Below are 20,851 nucleotides of genomic sequence, written 5' to 3' on the forward strand. Positions count from 1 at the left end.
GGAAGGAAGGAAGGAAGGAAGGAAGGAAGGAAGGAAGGAAGGAAGGAAGGAAGGAAGGAAGGAAGGAAGGAAGGAAGGAGTACTTAGAAGAGTTTTTCTTTGGTTTTCACTACCCACCACCACTTAGTGGGGATGGGGAATAGAGGGGACCAGAACATTGTTCAGGCACTTGGAAGAGTGGAAGTGGTAGGTGACTCACCAGAATACATCATGAAACTGACAATAGTGACATATTTTAATAATTCCAGAAGGCAGCATTCTCACAGACCCCTTAGTGATTTCTGTGAGAGCCTATGGGGAATGCATATTCAAGTTCTTTAAAAACAACAACAACATCAACAAACCAAAACCAGACAAAGAGAAATGAACAAAGGTACCCTGGCTGAGACTGGTTGGTTGGTTGTTGTCCTTGTTCTCGAAGAGGACCAAAATGACATCATTATGATAGAGTCAAGTTTCAGTGCATGGACTGTGGCTGATCAGACCAATATGAGCTCAGAATGCTCTACCACAGGTCAGGCACAAATAGTCCATGGGAAGATTTGGGGTGGATTCTCTAAATCTGCACATCCTGCATTTGTTTTGAGCTGTCTTGATTCTGCTTTGCTCATAGAGCACAGCACCTTCTCTGATGTGGGCATGCCATGCTGAGTGGTCCTGTGCCAGTGTCTCCCTTGTCATGGTGGGAGCATAGGCACTGATGATGGTGGCATGATGTTTTCCTTCAAGTGGCAAGTGGCAATTTTCTGCAATTGTCATGAGGTATTCTTATGAATTATAAACATTCAACTGAGGCAGAAACTCCATATAGATCAATGAACAAAAGATGTAATCTTTAGGAGGTAGAGCTACAGAGAGCAGTGATCAGGACCTTTGAGGAGTTGCCATGACCTCACAGCTACAAAAGATGAAAAGTATTGGTGAACATCCTTCACCTCTGCCTGGCAAAAGCTATTAGGAAAAAAAAAGGCACTGGGCTATGGAATAAAGCCCTGAGAGGGAGGAGCAAATCTTTCCCCACTAGCTTGCTATAGCTGTTCCTGGGCCAGGATTGTAAGTCTCAGTGATTAGGTAGATCTCTGGGTTAGAGCTTGCCACTGTGAAGTTTTTGTCATTAGGGTCTTATATACAGTTCTTTTCTGTATTGGTTAATTTTGAAGTAAAAACTATTCATATTTTGAACTTTGTGTCCCTGAGTACTTGTGAAGGGAGCTGATGGCTACCTTTGGGGTGGTTGGAGGTTTGAGATACTGGCATTCCCAGATTCCACTTGGCTGGAACCATTAAGTAAGAGAGGGAGAGAGATGAGAAGTCCTCAAAATGTATTTAGGTCCTTTGTGTGAGGAGGAAGCCTTTGAAAAGAGAGCTAGATATAAATAAGAGAGATTAATAGCAAGAAGAGGGATAGGTCCTTGTGGCTTGTGGTAGTCAGAGAATGAATCACTTACACATCCCTTAAATCTAAATATAACACGGACTACCTTGATCTATCCCTCTCCCTGAGGACCAGATATATTATTTTCCACCTCTCTCCCACAAGATTTTCTAGTACCCTTGAGGGAAATTGGGAGGTGTTACATAACTTCTAGCTTCCAGTTTCTCCCTTTTCCAAAAAATCCTTCAAATATCTGCCAAATACATTCTCCTAGGAAACAAAAAATGATCACTTTGTTCATGCAAGATAATAGTTTATTGAGAAGATTCCTAAATGGAATTAAAATTTTAAAATTTAAAAAATGGAATTTTTAGATTCCTAAAAATTAATTAAAACAATTAATTACTTCAGCAAAGTGGTAGAATATTAAATAAACCTACCTAAATCCTAAGTCTTTCTGTATGTTACCAATAAAATTTAACTGGAAGAGATAGGAAAAGAAATTATATTCAAAATATTTACAGATTTAATAAAATATTTGAGACACTATCCAGCAAGACACATATGTAGGAATTATATGAATATGAGTATAGAACACTCCTTATATAAAGACAGTCCTCAGCAACTGGAAAGAGATTAATTGCTCAAAGTTGGGCCATGCCAATATATAAAAAGGATGAGTCTTCCTAAATCAATTTACTTATTCAGTGTCATACCAATCAAACTGCCAAAGAGTGACTTTATAGAACTAAAAAAAACAGTAAATAATAATTCATTTGAAAGAAAATTCAAGAATCTAAAGGAAAATAATGAAAAAAAATGGGAAGGAGGGGGACTCAGCAGTACAAGATCTCAAAATAGAGTATAAAACAAAAATTATTGACACTATTTAGTACTGGTTGGAACAATAGAAAAATTGATCAGTTGGGTAGATAAGAATCCCAGGATTCAATAGCAAATGAACACAATAGCATAGTATTTAATAAAACTAAAGGTTCCAACTATTAGGGTAAGGCCTCTCTAGGTAACAAAAAGTGTTGGAAAAACTGGAAAGTTGTCTGTAAGGAATGAAATTAAGACCAACATCTCATACCATATGCCACTATAAATAGGTCATATAACAAATTAAAGGAATATGGAAACAATATATTTCACAACTATAGATAAAAGAAGAGCTATTGTCTAAATAAAAGATAGAAAGAATCAGAGGGAAAAAATGGACAATTTTGATTCACAAAATGGAAAAGATTTTGCATACATAATATCAATGAAACTAAAGTGAAAAGAAAAACAGTTAATGGGGAGGAACTATGTAGCAAATTTCTCTCTAAAAATGTCTGATGTCAATCATCCATCCACAGCATTTATTAAGTATTATATTCAAGATGTATAGAGAACTAACTAAAATACATAGGAACAAGGGCTTCTTCCCAATAGATAAATGATTAAGGGATGTGAATGGGAAGTTCTCAAAAGGAGAAATGTTCTAAGTCACTAATAATAAAAGAAATATAATTTAAGATCGTATCACACACCTATTTGATTGGTAAAGGTGACAAAAAAAGGAAAATGACAATTGTTGGATGTGATATGGGAAGGAAGACACAATAACGCATTATTGGTGGAGCTGTGAATTAACATATTCTGGGAAAGCAATTTGATATACTAAATTATGTATGTCCTTTGAGTGATTCCAGTATTTTATGATGTTTATGAAAGTATCCAGTTGTACAAAAATATCCATAGCAGCATTGTTGTTGTTGTCATTGGTGTAGCAAAGAACTGGAAACTGTGAAGGTGCCCACCAACTGTAAAATGGTTGAACAAATAATGTGATATGAATGTAGTGGGCCATTACTGAGCTATAAGAAATGATGAAAGAGGGGCAGCTAGGTGGCACAGTGAGTAAAGTGCTGGCTCTGGAGTCAGGAGGACCTGAGTTTGGTTCTGACACAACACCCACGCAAAAATACTAGCCGTGTAACCTTGGGCAAGTTACTTAACCCCAATTGCCCTCCAAAAGGCAAAAAAAAAAATGATGAAAGAATTGGATTCAGTGAGACTTGGGAAAAATTGATTCAGAGTGAAATGAGCAAAACCAGAATAACAATTTAATCTATGACTCCAATATCATAAAGAAAAAACAACTTTGAAAGACTTAAGAACTCTGATCAATATAATGGCCAAGCCATATCTCCATAGGGCCTATAATGAAGCATGTGTTACCAGCTCCCTAAAAGAAAGGTGAGAGATTAGAGGTATAGAGTGAGACATATATTTTGGACATAGCCAATGTATGGATTTGTATTGCTCAAGGATGCTAATTTGTTACGAGGGAGGATTTGTATGTCTGCTTTCTCCCAGAATGGAGGAGTACGGCAATCAAAGAGTTGGAACAAGAAGAGGAATGAGATCACAATACAAAAAAAAAAGAAAGGAAGGAAAGAAGGAAAGAAGGAAAAAAGAAAGAAAGAAAGGGAGGGAGGAAGGAAGGAAGAAAGAAAAAAGAAAGGAAAGAAGGAAAATATGAAAAGAACAAAGAAAGAAGGAAAAGAGGAAAGGAGCAAAGAAAGAAAGAAAATAAATAGAATGTTAATAATTTTTTAAATGTACAGAGTAGAACAAAACGAGGCTTAGAGGGAAACACAAACAAGTAGAACCACTTTGAAACTAACATGTTCAATTGATATTTACTTAATAAAATAAGGTATATGTTATGGAACTTTGTAATATCATATATAATCCTCTTTTTTTCTATTCTTCTTATATGAAAATGATCATGTTTGTTGGTGTTTTGTCAATTTCAGAATCATAAAAAAGTTGATTTTTGAAAGATGAATTTCACTAATGTTATATGTGTGACCCTGTTTATCCCCGGTTGAAAAACCCATTATCTAAAAGATAATATTCATGAAACCTTCCTTGAGCCCCTGAGACCTTCCTTCCCTGCAGTAAGTGAACATCCCTTTCTCCATCTTGTCATGGCATTTTGCCTGGGTCTCCCTCTGAAATGATCGAACTCTCCCTTATTAAAGAATTATTTGTATGTCAGAACCCCTACATATTTCAATGTATGCTCCTTAAAGGTCAGGATTGCATATTAAAAATTTTTTTTAACATTCCCTGCTGATAATTATAATCACAAAGCCCATTTTGCTAGCATTTAAAGTTTACAAAGCACTTTCTGCACATTAGCCCTGGGAGGTAGGTAGTGCACCCAATTTGCAGATCATAAACTCAGGTTGAGATAGGTGAAGGTATTTGTCTAGCATCATACAGCTAGTATGTTGTAAAGCAAAGATTCAAACTCATATATTTTTGCTCTAAGAACAATGTGCTTTGTGCTACATCACCTATTTGGTATCTGTTTTTGGCTATTTTTGGCTCAATTGCAAAGTCCCTTCAATGTAACTAGAGCTTAATCAATATTTTCAGAATTGAATTGAGGTGGAGCATTAAGGAAAGGAAGACTGGAACAGATTTGGATGGATGCAGTACTTGAGGAGAGCCATTCACCTCAGGGAGGGAGCGATGAGCATATCTAGGGAAGATAGAGACAAGCCACGCCCTTCTTTGACCTCACCTGCTCATCTCTGTTATTGATGATCACCAGGTGAGCTTGCTTCTGGACACAGTCATCCCTGGCCTGGGACCAAGGGAGCTTATTCTCAGAGAAGAAGTAACAGGAACCCTGGAAGTCCCTCCAGGGACTTGGGCAGGGTTGACAGGAGGATCCTGGTGAAAGGGGAGGAGAAGAAGGGAAAATTGACATTAATGTTGAGCTCTTCGTAAGGGGAGACAGCTTCCCAGTTTCTTACTCTCACTTCACCTGTGAACAGGGGATCAGTCAGCCAGTCAGTAAGCATTTATTAAATATCTACTATGTCAGTCAGCAATAAACATTTATTAAGCACCTACTGCATTCCAGGGACTGTGCTAAGTGGTAGTGATACAAAGAATGGCAAAAGACAGCCCTTGAAGCCCTTGACGACCTCACATTCTCACAGGATTAGAAATAAGCAGCAAAAGTCAGGGCTGGGCTGGGTAGCTGAATTGAGGGCAGAGGGATCTGGGTTATAGGATGATAGGATAATAAAATCCTTCAATTTCCAAGCTAATGAGGAACCTCAATGATCATTTCATCCAGTCTCCAAAGTGGTATAGGATTCCCTTTCATGGCATCCCTAAGAAGGGACTGTTGTTTGAAGACTTCGAGTGATGGGTCAGTCAACAGGCATTTATTAAGTGCCTACTATGTGCCATACACAGCACTGAGCACCAGAAATATAAAAAGAGGCAAAAGCTAGTCCTTGCTCTAAAGGAACTCACAGTCTCATGGGAGGAAACAACATGCAAACACTTATGTACAAACGAAATGCATACAGGAAAAATTGGAGATAATCAGTAGACATGGGCATTAAGGAGTACCAGGAAAGGTTTAGGGTAGACAGTGGGGTTTTAGCTTGGACTTGCAGGAAGCCAGGGAAGCCAGGAGGAGGCAGAGAGAAGAAGAGAGACTATTCAGGTAGGGGGAGCAGTCAGTGAAAATACTTGGAGTCTGAGGAGGGAGCTCTTTACTTCCCAAGGCAGCCCATTCCTTTGCTGGATAGTTCTAAAAGCTGATATTTGTATTGTGCTTTAAATTTTTAAAAATGTTTCTCTCCTAACCATCCCATGAATAAATAAGTAAGTAGAATTAGTATTTCCATTTTATAGATGAGGAAACTTAAGCTCAAATAGTTTGAGTGACTTGCCTATAGTCACAGAGCCGGTAAACAGAATTGAGATTCAAAATCAGTTGTCTCTGGACTCCCAAGTCTAGAGCTCTTTCTATTAAACTACAATTCTGCTTGTTGCTTTAAATGTTAGGAAAATTTTCTGAATATAATAGGGGTTTGAGAAGAAACAGGCATTCTGGGATTCTTATGTTCATAGGAACAAGCATTCCCTTGTAGCCTTGGGAATTATTTGAATTCTTGATCTCTGAGTCAGAAAGGGGATGGAGTAGGGAAGGAGAAATGGAAAAAAAGGAGAAATGCAGCAGAGAATGGAAAGATTGAGGTGAGATATTGGACTCCTTGAAAGCATCTCAGAACACACAACTTGTACTGAAACTATAAATTGTAACCACCTTGTCAAGGACCGAGGGAAGTTCTAGGAAAGGTTTGTTCTTTCTCCAATTTCTCTTCTCTATCCTTGTCCATTATCAGACATTGTAAAAATACTCTATTTGCTTCTTTTTCCTTAATTTTTCCTATATCATGATTTTGCCTTAAATATAGAAAGGTCAGAAATTAGTTGGAGATACACAAGATTTTAAATTAGGATAGAGAGCCAGACCAAAGAGTTAGACTTTTCCTAACTGGGGGCTTCAAGCAATTGTGATTGTACTACAAATTTTTGTCTGATGTCAATGCCATATTACTGCAGAGAAAAGGATCACTCAGACATGAAGGCCATTATATTGATCCTATTGTAAAAAGTAAGCTAATTATTACAATATGGTATAGATAATTAACTCTCCAGAGAGAGAGAGGGTAGTATGGAGGAGATGGTAGCCAAAGAAAAGATCACACTCTAAAATAGTGGTGTTGAACTCAAAAGAAAAGGGAGCCCCCTTAAACCACTTAAGATCCCTGTGGGCCACATATTGACTTAGCCATATATTTGCATTATCTATGTTCCATTGTAATTTTATTTATTTTGTTTAAAATTTCCTAATTATATTTTAGTTTGGGTTGGGTGATACATGGGAGTATTTTGGCTCTCAGAATATGTGTCTGAAACTCTTACCCTAAACTATCCTACCAGGGAAAGGATAGATAAAGCCTAAGAAGTATTCAAACCCCCCCCCCCCCCAAAGAAACAAGGAGCAGAAACACTCAAGGACTAGCTGGCCGGCTCTATGCTCCACAGAATCATCTAATGGTGTTACACTTATATTGTGTCAAAATCTGCTTTCCTGTTACTTTCACCTAACATTTTATTTCTGCCTCTAGGGCCAAGCAGAGCAATTTCAATCCCTCTTCCATATGACTGTTCTTCATATCTTTGCTAGCTCTTATTCTCACCCCTCCTTCAAATCTTCTCTATACTGGACCAAACATTATCAGTTCTTTCTGCTGATCTTGTAGCTTGGTTGCCAGTCACCTATTATGGATACTTTTCACTTTGTCAATGTCCTTCTTTTAATATGGCATTAATATTCCAAAGGTGGTCTGAAAATGGCTATCAAGCTTCTACTTGGGGATTTCTACTGTCCCTCCATAGGGAATGGGTAAGGTCAACCTGGTGAGCAGAGGGCAGAGACACTCTTAAGAGCAATGGAAAGAAGAATGGTTTTGGAGCCAGGGGACCTGGTTTTAAATCCTGGCTCTGCCAGTTGCTACCAGTAAGACCTTGAACAAGTCACATGACTTTTCTGGCCTCCAATTTCCTCACCTGTAAAATAAGGGGGTTGGGCTAGATGACCTCTAAGGCTGACTCCAGCTCAAAGTTTATCACCCTATGGATAACCCAAAGTTTCTGGGCTCAAGGACAACCCTCACCATTCACCTCATCTCTCCTGGATTAGACATTATTCTTCCATTAAGGAAGCCTGAACCTACATTAGCTGTAACATAGGGTGATGTTTAGTGTGCAGAAGACTTAGGAGACACAAGATGGCTATATTGAAATATTTTAAAAAGTGTCATAAGGCAAAGGGATTTAACTTGTTCTGCTCCTTCCCAGAAGGCAAAGCTAAGAAAAATGGCGAGGGAAGAGCGGAAAAGACACAGATTTAGGTTCTGTATCAGCGAAAACTTGATAACAATGAGAACTATCCAAAAACATTTAAGAGAGTGGATTCCCTATCAGAAGGTCTTCAATGGAGGCTAATGTTCATGTATTGATAATATTGCAGAGACTCCTGTTCATCTCCCAATTCTACTTGGTGCACTTTGCTTAAGAAATTAGAAAAAAAGATTATTTCAAAAAGACATGGGAAAATTCATATGAACTGATGCAGATTGAAGTGAATAGAACCAGATAAACAATTTATACTATAACATCAATGTTATAAAACAATTTTGAAAGACTTCAGAACTCTGATCAACCATGATTCCAGAGAATTGATAAAGAATACTGCTTGTCTCATAACAGAGAAATAATGTACTGATATTCAGAATAAGAAATGTCTTTTTGGTAACTAATATGGGAATACACTTTGCTTGACTGTGCTTATGCAATATAATGGTTTTGAAAGTCTTTTTTTTCCCTCATTGGGTAGGGGAGGGGGTATTAGAAGCAGAAAAAATGAATGCTTGATAATGAAAAAATAATTAAAATTGTAAAAAGCACATAGTGAAGCAAGCAGTCAGGAAAATAATATTCAGAATGACTAAACAATGTAAACAGAAAGAAAAACAATAACAAGTCAATTGAAAATAGATTGCCAAATTACAAAGAACAAACATAGGACCAAAAAAGAGGTTTGAGAAGATACTTCCTCCCACACCTCTGAAGAAGTGGGAGGTCCATGGGAATGGAATATTGCATGTGTCTGCAGATTTTACTTTGATGTATTAGTCAGTTTTGCTAATTTTTTCCTCTTCTTGTTTTTCTTTTTAAATATTTGTTATATGGGATGGCTCTCCCATCTATATGGATGCCATCTGAGATGGAGGAAGGGGAGAAGGAAAGAGAGAGAAAAAATTTTAGTGATGAAAAATCAATAAAAATTACTTTCAAAAAAGAGGTCCTTTCCAATTCCAAAATTCTATGTCAATGTGTTGTGTACATCAAGTTATAGTCTTATGAAGAGCCTACCCCATAGGTACTTTTCAGATTGTGTTACTCTGTGCATAGGGGACATGAGCAGTCTAGTACCTTAGAACTTGGAGGGACCTGAGAAAAATCTAGTATAATCATTATCTGAATTCCATCTAAAATATATTCTCTATATGGTCATTCAGTCACCACTTTAAGATTTTCTGGATAGGTCTTTGAAAAAGGGATCTCAGAGGACACATAATACAACCCCTAACTGAGCATAAATTTCTTATATACCAAAGTCCAAAGTGACATCTAGTCTCCATTTGAAAACCTCCAGAATCAGTACATGAGAAGGGATAAGGGTCTGTCAGTTATCTCTCATGTCTCATGCCTCCCCAGTCCATAGGAGGACCTATCTAAACTTCCTAGAGCCATACTCCCCAGTTCCATCTCACCATTTCCATTCTTCACAGCCTCCAGTCCACGAAACATCTCACTCCGAATGTCCTCTCGATCTTCTTTTGCCTCAGCTAGTTCTTGGGACACTATAAATGCACATGCAATGTGATCAGCACAGGATGGGGGGTTAGTATTAGTATGTGGGAGTCAGCTCTTAGGGAAGTGGAGGGACAGAGGTAAGACTATGAATCCAGGGGAAGATAGACCAGAATTAGACTATGATATAGAGTCATAGTCATTTGATAGGTTAGAGTTGTTCCATGGAGAAGGGTTAGGATCATTCCAGGGATCAAGATCAGGGCTAGTCAATTGGGAGGGATTGACATCTATGCCAAAGAAATTAAGATCAATGTGCGGAAAAAGTTTGGAAAGAGCCCATTGTGAAGAGTAAGAGTCAGGCTGACAGGAGTAGGGGTGTGGGACAGCCTATGGGGAAAGGTTGGGTTTAGGTGGGGAATGAGAGGGCGGGAGAGAAGGAATTGGGGGTGTCACAGGGTTGGAGGATGCACATCAGGTCTTAAGGTCTGAACATACAATTGGTACTCAGGCTGGCTTGACTCTCTTGCAGGTTCATCAGCTTCTCAGTCATTGTTTCAGCTGAAGGAAGACAAAAATTCCCCATTCCCACTTCTTGTGAGCATCTTCTTAGGAGCCACAAATAAAGATCGTCAGAGTTGAAAGAGACATCAGAGGTCCTCTAGACCAACCAGTACCAACTATAAGTATAATATCCCTCTACAATATCCCTAACAAGTAGTTGTTTAGACTTTGACTGAAGACAACCTGTAATAGAAAACTCACTATGCTCTAAAAACCAGGCTATTATACTTTTAGATTACACTAATTGAACAACTCCTTATTCCCAATTTCTCTCATCCTCTTTCTAGATAAGTCTGCTTGTCTTTTTTGTTTTACTTCAGCCTCAATTTGTCCTAAGGCAGCCCAGCCTCTCCTTTATTTGGGACCACAGTCATTCATATGATGCCCAGCTATAGAGCAAAGCACAGAATCATGAGATCATAGAACTAGAACAGAGAGTTCATCTCAGAGGACATCTAGTCCAAAATACTAATTTTCCCGATGAGGAAACTGAGGCCCAGGGAAATTAAGTAATTTGCCTAAGGCCACACAAGGAATAAGTGGAAGAGTGGAAATTAGAACTCAAGATTTGTCACTACAAATTCAATACCTTTCCATTGTCCCATCATCAAAGTTTCCATTTTGGAATCCTCCCCATCCCTGGGGCCTTGGTTTTCTCTTACCCTTTGATTTTAGAGTCTGATGCTTTTCATCCAAGGTGCTCAAGGCTGCCTGAAGAACTTCCAGCCTCCCTGAATTCATTGACCCTGGTCACCAAGGAGGATGATGGAGAAAAGGAACAGTCAACCCCACAAGAGAAGCAAGGGGTCAGTTTAGAGCTTGAACCCGGGAAGATCTTCTCCCATTCCATGTGTCCACATTGCTGTTTATTCATGTAATTCATGTATTCATTGCTGTTTATTCATGTATTCATATTCATCTCCCATCTCAGCCCTATCCCATCCCTCATATTGGCTTTACCTTTTTCCCATCCTATTTCACCTTGAAAAGGGACCTCAGAGGACACATAATACAGCCCCTAACTAAACACAAATTTCTTATATAATGAAGTCAAAGTGAAATCTAGTCCCCACTTGAAAACCTCCAGAATCAGTATGTGGGAAGAGATAAGAGTGAACTAATATCAACCATTGTCTAATCCTTATCTTTTCTTTTCCTCCTTCTCCTCCTCTTCCATGTTCTTTTCTCTCTCTGTGTCTGCCTTTGTCTTTCTGTCTATCACACACACACACACACACATACACACACACACACGCACCATTCAGTCTTTTGTTTTGTTGGCTCTTCTGAAGGTTCAGAACTGCTCCAAATATCTGTATCTACCACCAGGGCTTAGGCATCACAATCCCCAAAATGCTACTATCACTTCACCGGGAGTGGCACAGGATCCAGGGCCTGCTTCCTCTCTCATCAGCAACACAAGCAATCTAGTATCTGCTTCATTTTTGCCCTAAATCCTAATCCATGGGGGACCCAATCACAATCAGTTCCAAAGATTTGCATACAGATGCAATCTCTCCTTCATACACACATTGAACATGGTTCAAAGGACACAACACTCTTCCTTCCTTCATTATTCATGTAGGCCCTCGCATGCATATATTATATGTGCCATTCTCTCTACCTCTACCATAACCAGATTAAATTACCTCATGCCAAAGGATGACTAGCTTCAAAGGCACATGTCATAGGATCAGAGATAAAGAACTGAAAGGGTCTGCAAAGACCACTTGGTCCAACCTCCTCCCACTTTTTAAAAAGATGAAATTAATTGGTTTGTCCAGGGTCATATAAATAGTATCAAATGTAGTATTAGAATACAGATTTTATGATTCTAGACCCAGAACTTTTTCCATTGCAATACACTACCTTAAGTGCCTTTTCATTTCTTTTGCACTCGATTGGGTAATCAGTGATCGTGGAGAGTGATGATTACTATGCCTTCTCTGGTTAGCTATTTGCCTTCCCTCCCATGCCTGCTTCCTATCCTTTATCTTAACACCATCTCAGGCCCCATCCTATTTCCCATTTAATTCCCAAATCATCTCTATTCCACTACACATCTTACCACTCCATTCCAGTCTCCATCTTTCATCACTATCCCACACCCTATTTTATTCTCCTTCCCTCTCCCCCTTCACCTTAAACTGTGGTAGAATTGAAAAGATTGTAGACAGAACCCAAGCATATAGATTCCTGACCCCCAAAACCTGAGAATTCACTCACCATTGACTTGCATTTCCTCCAGCTGCTCATCCAGATGCTCCATCTCCCTTGATAAATCCATGACTTGGAGAAACAAGGGATACATTTCTCTCTTTCTCCCTTATTCCTCTCTTTAGTTCCTTCTTCTCTCACCCTCCCTCCCTCCTTTTATCTCCTTCCCTTCATCATCAGTTCTCATAGTTCTGGTACCCCCTCCCAACTTCCTTTAGGCTTCCATTTACTCCCTATCACCCTCCCTGTCCCAGAGCTCCTGGGGTCAGGACCCTAGTAGCCATGCTACCAAAGAGGGTCTGGACTCCTGGATCTCAATAGTCCTCCCCCCTCTCCTCACCCTTGGCCAACAGCATGCTAAGAAGAATTATCCACAGAAAAGAGGTCACTGAAAATAGCAGGTAAAGCGGAAGGGCAGGACGGCCTCCAGGAAGTTGCTTCGCCCACCACCCTGGAGGAGACACTGATGTTGGAGAAGGAACAAGAGAAGAAACTTCCCCTTCCCCCCTTCCCCTTCCATCCCCTTCCACATGTATGGGAGGTTTCCTTGCAGAGCTCAATGTAAGGCTATACACCTATACTATACTATACACCTATATACTCTTTTGGGGACCCTTGAATTGGAGGCCCTGGAAATGAAACTTCAAAAATTTTGAAAGAAAAGATTATAGGATCATATATATATATATTTAAAGTTGGAAGAGACTTTAGAGATAACCTTTAATTTCTGGTCTGATCCCTTATTTTATAATTCAGTAGCTAGTAACTCAGAGAGGTAAAGAGACTCTCCTCCATATAGTAACTGACAACTGAGCCCAGTTTTTCTGACTCAAAATCCCATGATCTTTCCACACCATCACATGCATTTGGAAGAGAGAAAAGATTGGAGGGGGCTTGAGGGAAATGAGGAATTTTGGAGATTTGAGAGAAAGAGGGAAAGCCTGGTGGGAAGTCAGAGAGAAAAAGACATGGAGTAAAGAGAAAGATGTGAAGCATGGGGATACGTGGTGGGAAGAGAATATTGAGGGATCAGACAAAAATGGAGGAGACTGGGGGAGATAAGAAAAATGGGGGGGAGGTGACAGAGAGGAGAGATAAAGTTAGTGGAGAGAGAAGAGGGCTTGGGTAAAGCAGGGAGAGAGTAAAATGGAGGAAGGAAGGGTGGGTAGGTGGTACAGTGAATAGAACACCGACCCTGGAGTCAGGAGGACCTGAGTTCAAATTTGACCTCAGACACTTGATGCTTACTAGCTGTATGACCTTGGTTGAGTCACTTAACCCCAATTGCCCTGCTTTCCCCCCTCCAAAAAAAGACCATAAAACAGCACCCCCCCCCCAAATGGAGAAAGGAGATGACAGAGAGTAAGAAAGGGAGAGTCCTAGAGAAGACAAGGTAGAGGGCCAGTATCTAGACTTTAGGATTACCCCTTTGACCCATCAACCTTTCCAGAGCTGAGAATCCAACAAAACATCTAACTCTAAGATATGATAGATTTGTTCAGCAAGAGACCAGGTACTCAGCTCTTTAGCTCACCAGTTTCCCAGGGTCGCCATTGGCGTCCGGTATCAGTCATCTCAAATTCCTCAGAGGTCTCCCACTGAGTGTATTGGGCAGATTCCATGAATATGCACTTTCCTCTGCTTTGGGAAGCCGTTGACTGGAAGGTTATTTTAGGAACCTCCACCCTTCATTTAAAAGGAAATGTTTTATTGCTCCACCCCTTCCCCCCCCTCCATCAACTCCGGTAAATTCTCCTTCCTGTCATAGTTTTTTCTTATTCAGCACTTAAGTCTGGAGAGGACCCTGTCTGTACCTGCATTAGAAAGGAGCCCTGGGAGTTGCTGGTGGTAGGGATAACTAAACCCATCAGAACTCACTTAAACATGTGAGTGTGATAGCTCTCTTCATACTTGAAGAGCTTCCATGTGAAAGACATATAAGACTTGTTTAGTTTGGGATGACAGAATTAGTAGCTATAGTTAACTGTGGAAGTTAGAATGAAATTACTTCTGTTCAATGTGAGGAAAAATTTACCAACAATCAGAGCTGTCCAAAAGCTCAATGACCTGCTGCCGTGGGAGATAGTAAGCTTGATATCACTGGAGGTCTGTTAGTGTAGGCTGGATGACCTTTTGATGGGGTTATTGCATAAGGGACAAGTACAGGTTGGATTAGACAGTCTCTAAATTCCCTACCTATGTAGAGATTCTCTGATTGCTCTTCTCTTTTCCTGGTCTCAGGCCCCAGGATTTCAAAAAGACTGAGCAGAGGTCTAGCATCTATCCACTTATTCTCTTCCATCTATCCAAGACAACCAGCTCTATTTCCTGCTGCCATCATCAAGGAATATGGAGGTTCCAACAGTCAATAATGAATGTCCATAGCTCCTCAGGTTTAGCATGTCATTGGTGGAGTTGAAAGGGAGTCAGGGGAGTGACTGAAGGAATCTCTGTACTTTACTTAAATCTGGTCTTATTCTTATTATATTCTCCAATCACTCTGCTACTTCCTGCTTTCTCAGTCTATTATCCCCATCCTACCACTTTGCTGTGTCCTCCCATTTAGTTTTTCCCTTTGATCAATCCCTTTCTCATTTTGTTCTTCAATTACTCTTTGTCCACTTACTTCTTCCTTGTTGCTTGAAGACATGCCCAGACCTTGTTTTTAAACAAAAGCCTTCACTGGACCATACTACCCTCTCAAGTTATCATCCTATAGTTTTCTTTCATTTCAATGCCAATCTCTGAGAATGGATGTTTATATTTGTTGCTTCCAATTCCTCACTCCTGTAATGGGAATGCAAATTTAAAGATCTTCCCCGCCCCTAGGCTAAAGTGCACCTGAAACTTGGGGGTGGGAGGCTTGTTTTTCAGTAAATACTTTTTGATTGGCCAGTGGGTCAATAAGGTTGTTACATTCTCTGAGCCAGGAGAAGGCTATATAAGCCCTGATGTGTAGCTTTGTTTTGGGGGCTCACTTTGAGAAGTGTTCTGTGATTTGATCTGGATTCTGGGAAGCCGTTGTCCAGGGCCACCCTGGCTTTGAAAAACCCAGATGCTGATTTGGTATGGATGTAATGGCTGGACAGTTTGGAAATCTGTCTACTTGATCTGTTTCTGTCTTGATAATTTTGCCTGTATACTTTGAAGTTCAGGGTGCTGACCTTTTTCCCCTGAACAAGGTAAACGATATATGTTTGACTGATTAAAGTAAGCTTGTTAACCCATTTTGAGTTGCTTTCCTTTAACAAAGCAGATCCAAGAACCTGTGGTGGCAGCAAACCCTGAGGACGCTTGGGGTGCTTGCTGCTACAAAATGGCATCACGAACAGGATCTGCAGAGTAAAAGGAAAGTATGGGGGCTGGGATAATTGTTTGTTTCCCAGTTGTGGTAGCTGTGATTCTGTGGAGCCATGGAGCAGGAGAGAAGAATGGCCTGCATGCAGACTTCGCTGAGCTGAGAGCAGGAATGGTGAGCTGCCTGCATAGGGACCTGGGCAGAAGCCAGGAGCGGCTGCTGCCTGCGGGAGGAGAAGGAACCCAGGAGTTTGGAATTCAGCCACAGGAAAAGATAAGAACTGAGCAGCAAAGCAGGGGCACTGAATGTGCTTTCTGGCTGCATCCCACAGTTTGGGACCCAGGGGGAGAATGGACTTGTGACTATGGTGGGTAGGATGAAGTGCCTTGGATCCCCAGGGACCCCACCTTGTTGGTTTTGTTGCCCAGCCCCCTCTCTGTGCTTAGAAGCTGGGGCTGGAGCTGTGTGAGGGGAAGGACACTCCCCTCCCCCCAGAACTTTATTTGAACTCTTGTTCTGAATTGAAGTGATAATGCTATGTACTTTGTGTTTGTTTAAGGCCCAGTGGCCACTTTGGTAACTTTAGTTCTGTACCTTGAAAATGTGACCTAAGAGATGTTTAGTGCTAATTCAAAAGTAAATTTTTTTTTGCTATGGGCATGAAAGATCTTGGGGCCGAATGTAATGGGAATGCAAATTTAAAAATCTTCCCTGCCCCTAGGCTAAAGTGCACCTGAAACTTGGGGGTGGGAGGCTTGTTTTTCAGTAAATACTTTTTGATTGGCCAGTGGGTCAATAAGGTTGTTACATTCTCTGAGCCAGGAGAAGGCTATATAAGCCCTGATGTGTAGCTTTGTTTTGGGGGCTCACTTTGAGAAGTATTCTGTGATTTGATCTGTATTCTGGGAAGCCGTTGTCCAGGGCACCCCCCCAGCTTTGAAAAACCCAGATGCTGATTTGTTATGGATGTAATGGTTGGACAGTTTGGAAATCTGTCTACTTGATCTGTTTCTGTCTTGATAATTCTGCCTGTATACTTTGAAATTCGGGGTGCTGACCTTTTTCCCCTGAACAAGGTAAACGATATATGTCTGACTGATTAAAGTAAGCTTGTTAACCCATTTTGAGTTGCTTTCCTTTAACAAAGCAGATCTAAGAACCTGTGGTGGTGGCAAACCCTGAGGACGCTTGGGGTGCTTGCTGCTACAACTCCCCATGCACTTCTTTTTAAAATTAAATTTATTTATTAACTTAATTTTAATAATTATTTAATTATTATTAAGAATTAATTAATTAATTAACTGTCCTTCTACCACCCTCACAAGGAAAATAAAAAATCTTGTAACAAACATACACAGTCAAGAAAAACTAATATCCATGTTGGTCATGCTCCAAATGTATGTCTTATTCTGCATATTTAGTTCATCTCCTCTGTTGGAAGGTGAGTACTATTTGTTATCATTGGTCCTCTGAAATCATGGTTGATCGTTGCATTGATTAGTTCTTAAATTTTTCAAAATTGGCTTTATAATGTTGTTATTGTATAAATTGTTCTTCTGGTTCTACTCACTTCACTCTGCATCAGTTCATGAAGTTAATAATTAACAAAATTACATATTTGGGGAAAAATAAAAATATTATTTTTAAAAAAATCAATAAACTTTATTAAGCATCTACTTAAGCCAGGCATGGTGCTAAGCACTAGAGACAGGAATAAGAAGGACAATCCCTGTCCTTAAGGGGCTTACAAGCTAATAGGGGAAGACAACTGAAAAGTGGGAGAGGTTAAGAGAGGGTGTCCAGAGGGTATCCAGAGTTGGGGGTGGGGATGGAAGGGGTATGATATTTGATGGTTCCAGTGCAGATAATAGGAAATGAAGTAATCTGGAAAATTTGGAGCCTTCTGTATAAGGAAGACTTAAGAGGAGCTAATTGTTTTACCTCACAATTCTTCAATAAAAGGAAAGAGGCAACTAAGGGTATTGAGGAAATGTTGAGTATCAAAACTGAATCAATCTCCATGGTAATGAGATTTCAGGTCATGAACTTATCTAGAGCCATGATGTTCATGGAGTGTCAATCAATCAAAACAGCTGATAGGAAATGGAAGTCTCAGGTTTCTCTGGAAAAACACAGATAATTTCTTATGACACAATAATATTTCATCACATTCATATACCATAACTTTTTAATACTTCCTCAGTTGATGGAAATTCCCTTTAAATTCCTGGTTCTTTGTCACCACAAAAGAACTGCTATAAATATCTTTGTACATATGGATTCTTTTCCTCTTTTCTTTATATTTTTGGGAATAGACCTATCTCTGAATCAAAGAGTATGAATCATTCAGTATCTTCTGGGTCATAGTTCCAAATTGCTTTTATTCCTCCATTGTAGTCTGGCTTCTGACTGTACCATTTTGTCATACTTACTCTCTCCAAGTTCACCAAATAGTTTCTTTATCAATAAATCTAATATGACATTTTCTCAATCTTCAAATCTCCTTGATTTCTCTTCAGTTTTGGACACTGGTGACCACTGCTTTGTCCTAGACACTCTTTCCTCCCTAGGCTTCTGTGGCACTGCTTTTTCCTGATTTCTCTCCTACCTGTCTGGCTTATTCTTTATCCATCTCCTTTGCTGGATCATTATTCATATGTCTCCTCTTAGGTGTGGGTATACTCCAAGGCTCTATCCAAGGCACTTTCTTCTCTTCTCCATCTGCATTCCCTCTTTTGGTATCCTTACCAACTCCCAAGGATATAATTATCACCATTCATGTTATCCATCACATTTACATACCTAACCTTTATCTTTCTTCTAAGCTCTAGTCATAAATTTCCAACTGCTTGCTGGACACCTTCCACCTGCACCTTCCATAGGTATCTCAAGCTCAACATGCCCTAATCATAATTAATTTCTTTTGAGTTACTCCCATAATATCCCAGTCATTCTCACTTCTCTTTCTGTCATCCCTGTACCTATTTAGTTGCCAAATCCTATAAATTCTATGTCCACAACTTCTGTCTTATATGGCCCTTCCTCCCCACTCATGCAGCCACCAACCCTAGTTCAAGCTCTCACCATCTCTCTCCTGGACAATTGCAATAGCCTCCTTATTAGTCTCCCTGCCTCTACTACTAAATTGATATTGCTAAAGTTCAGTTCTGATTCTGGTAAGTTCTCTATTGCTTCAGAGATCAATCACAAACTTCTCTGTTATTTATAACTTACTAGCTCTTGTTTGTCTTTCCAGACTGATCTCATGTTACTCCCACTCAAGCACCCTATACTCCAACCAAACTGGTTTGCTTGCTATTCTTCACACACCGTACTCCATCTCCTGTCTCTACTTTCTTGCACTGTCCCCTATGCCTAGAATGCTCTCCCTCCTCAGTCAGGTATATTAGGGGATAGAAACCTGGATGGACTTGGAGTCAGGAATACTAGAGTTCAAACATTGCCCCAGAACCCTCCAAATATCTTTAAATAATGACTCTAGACAAATTCTAGAGTGGCAGAACCCAAACAATTTTCCAGCCCAAGACAACTTAGAAGGTTGTCAGGAAAGGTCTGTTATATCAGGGTAAAAGAGGAGCACAGCACATATCAGGCCCCAGCAAACCAGGACCAGGTTTTAGGGTGAATGAATCAGTGGCAGCAGTGGTGGTTTCCAGATCTCTCATCCCACAGACCAAACAATGGGTCAGAAGGAGATTTACAGGGCACCCTTTGCTGGCACCAAGGGCAGGACTTTGTCGCATTGTCTATACTTGGACCTGGGTCATAGTCCTGGTTCTTAACCCAATGTGAGTAGGAGCACTAGCATAGCAGAGGTTACAACTGCAGTGGAGCAGGAATGCTGTCACAGTTTTAGGGTTGAAAAGAGTACTTGTGGTCACTCAGAAATCAGTGCACAGTACAGGAGAGTAGCAAATACACCTCTACCTAGATCATACCACCTTGGAAGAGTCACAAACTTACAGGTCCCCAGAATTGCCTATGAAATCAGCTTCACAAAAATCCTCAAGCTTGGGACAGTGCCCCCTTGACTTTGGAAGCAGAACCCTACTTTAGCATAAGGTTAAAAGTCAAGAAATAGACTGAAAAATGAGCAAACAATAGAAAAAGTTCTGATAGTAGAAAGTTGCTATGGTGATAATGAAGACCAAAACACACTTGGAAGAAGTTTTCTTCTTGGAAGAAGACAACAAAGTAAAAATTCCTGTATCCAAAGCATCAAAGAAAAATATGAATTGGTCTCAGGTCATGGAAGAACTCAAAAAGGATTTTTAAAATCAAGTAAGAGAGGTAGAGGAAATATTGGGAAGAGAAATGAGGAGGATGCAAGAAAATAATGAAAAAAAGAGTCATCAGCTTGATAAAGGAGACACAAAAAATACTGAAGAAAACAATACCTTAAAAACAGAATAGACCAAATAATAAAAGAGGCACAAAAATCCAATGAAGAGAAGAATGCCTTGAAAAGCAGAATTGTCCAAATGGAAAAAGATATACAAAAATTCACTGAAGAGAACTCCTTAAAAAGTAGAATTGGCCAAATGGAAAAAGGAGGTAGAAAAGTACACTGAAGAAAGTAATTCCTTAAAAATTAGAATCGGGCAAGTGGCAGCTAATGACTTTATGACACATCAAGAAACAATCAAGCAAAATCAAAAGAATTAAAAAATAGAAGAAAATGTGAAACAGTTCAATGGAAAAAGAATTGACCTAGAAAATAGATCCAAGAGATAATTTAAGAATTATTGGACTACCCAAAAGTCATGATTGTAAAAAAAGCCTGGATATCATCTTTCAAGAAATTATCAAGGAAAACTGCCCTGATATTCTAAAACGAGAGGTTATAGAATAGAATAAAACAGAAATTCAAAGAAGTCATTGATCACTTCAGGAAAGAGATTCCCAAAATGAAAATCCCAGACATATATTATAGTCAAATTACATTTGACTCCCAGATCAAGGAGAAAGCACTGCATGCAGCTAAAAAGAAACAGCTCAAATATCATGGAACCATAGTCAGGATAACACAAGATTTAGCAGCTTCTACATTAAAGGACTGGAGTGCTTGGAATAGAATATATTCTGGAAGGCAAAAGAGCTAGGATTACAAGCAAGAATCATCTACT

The 20,851-nt window shown here is 39.7% G+C and overlaps 1 protein-coding gene across 1 annotated transcript in view; it reads right to left on the reverse strand.

Moving 5' to 3' along the window:
- Positions 1-14,068, reverse strand: part of LOC138172277 (C-type lectin domain family 4 member G-like) — a 16,773-nt gene extending 2,705 nt beyond the window's left edge. Inside the window, exons 1-7 of the mRNA XM_069101961.1 lie at positions 13,941-14,068; positions 12,747-12,857; positions 12,416-12,478; positions 10,852-10,935; positions 10,124-10,186; positions 9,586-9,675; positions 4,959-5,110 (exon numbers count right to left, since the gene is read on the reverse strand). Of these exons, the coding sequence (XP_068958062.1) occupies positions 4,959-5,110; positions 9,586-9,675; positions 10,124-10,186; positions 10,852-10,935; positions 12,416-12,478; positions 12,747-12,857; positions 13,941-14,028 (651 nt within the window). The 5' untranslated portion in view covers positions 14,029-14,068. The remainder of the gene's footprint in view (positions 1-4,958; positions 5,111-9,585; positions 9,676-10,123; positions 10,187-10,851; positions 10,936-12,415; positions 12,479-12,746; positions 12,858-13,940) is intronic.
- Between the last annotated feature and the right edge of the window lie 6,783 nt (positions 14,069-20,851).

Source organism: Petaurus breviceps, unplaced genomic scaffold (assembly GCF_028583685.1).
Source record: "Petaurus breviceps papuanus isolate PSGF00001 unplaced genomic scaffold, PetGlider_PUasm1.0 523, whole genome shotgun sequence".
Classification (NCBI taxonomy): Eukaryota; Metazoa; Chordata; class Mammalia; order Diprotodontia; family Petauridae; genus Petaurus; species Petaurus breviceps.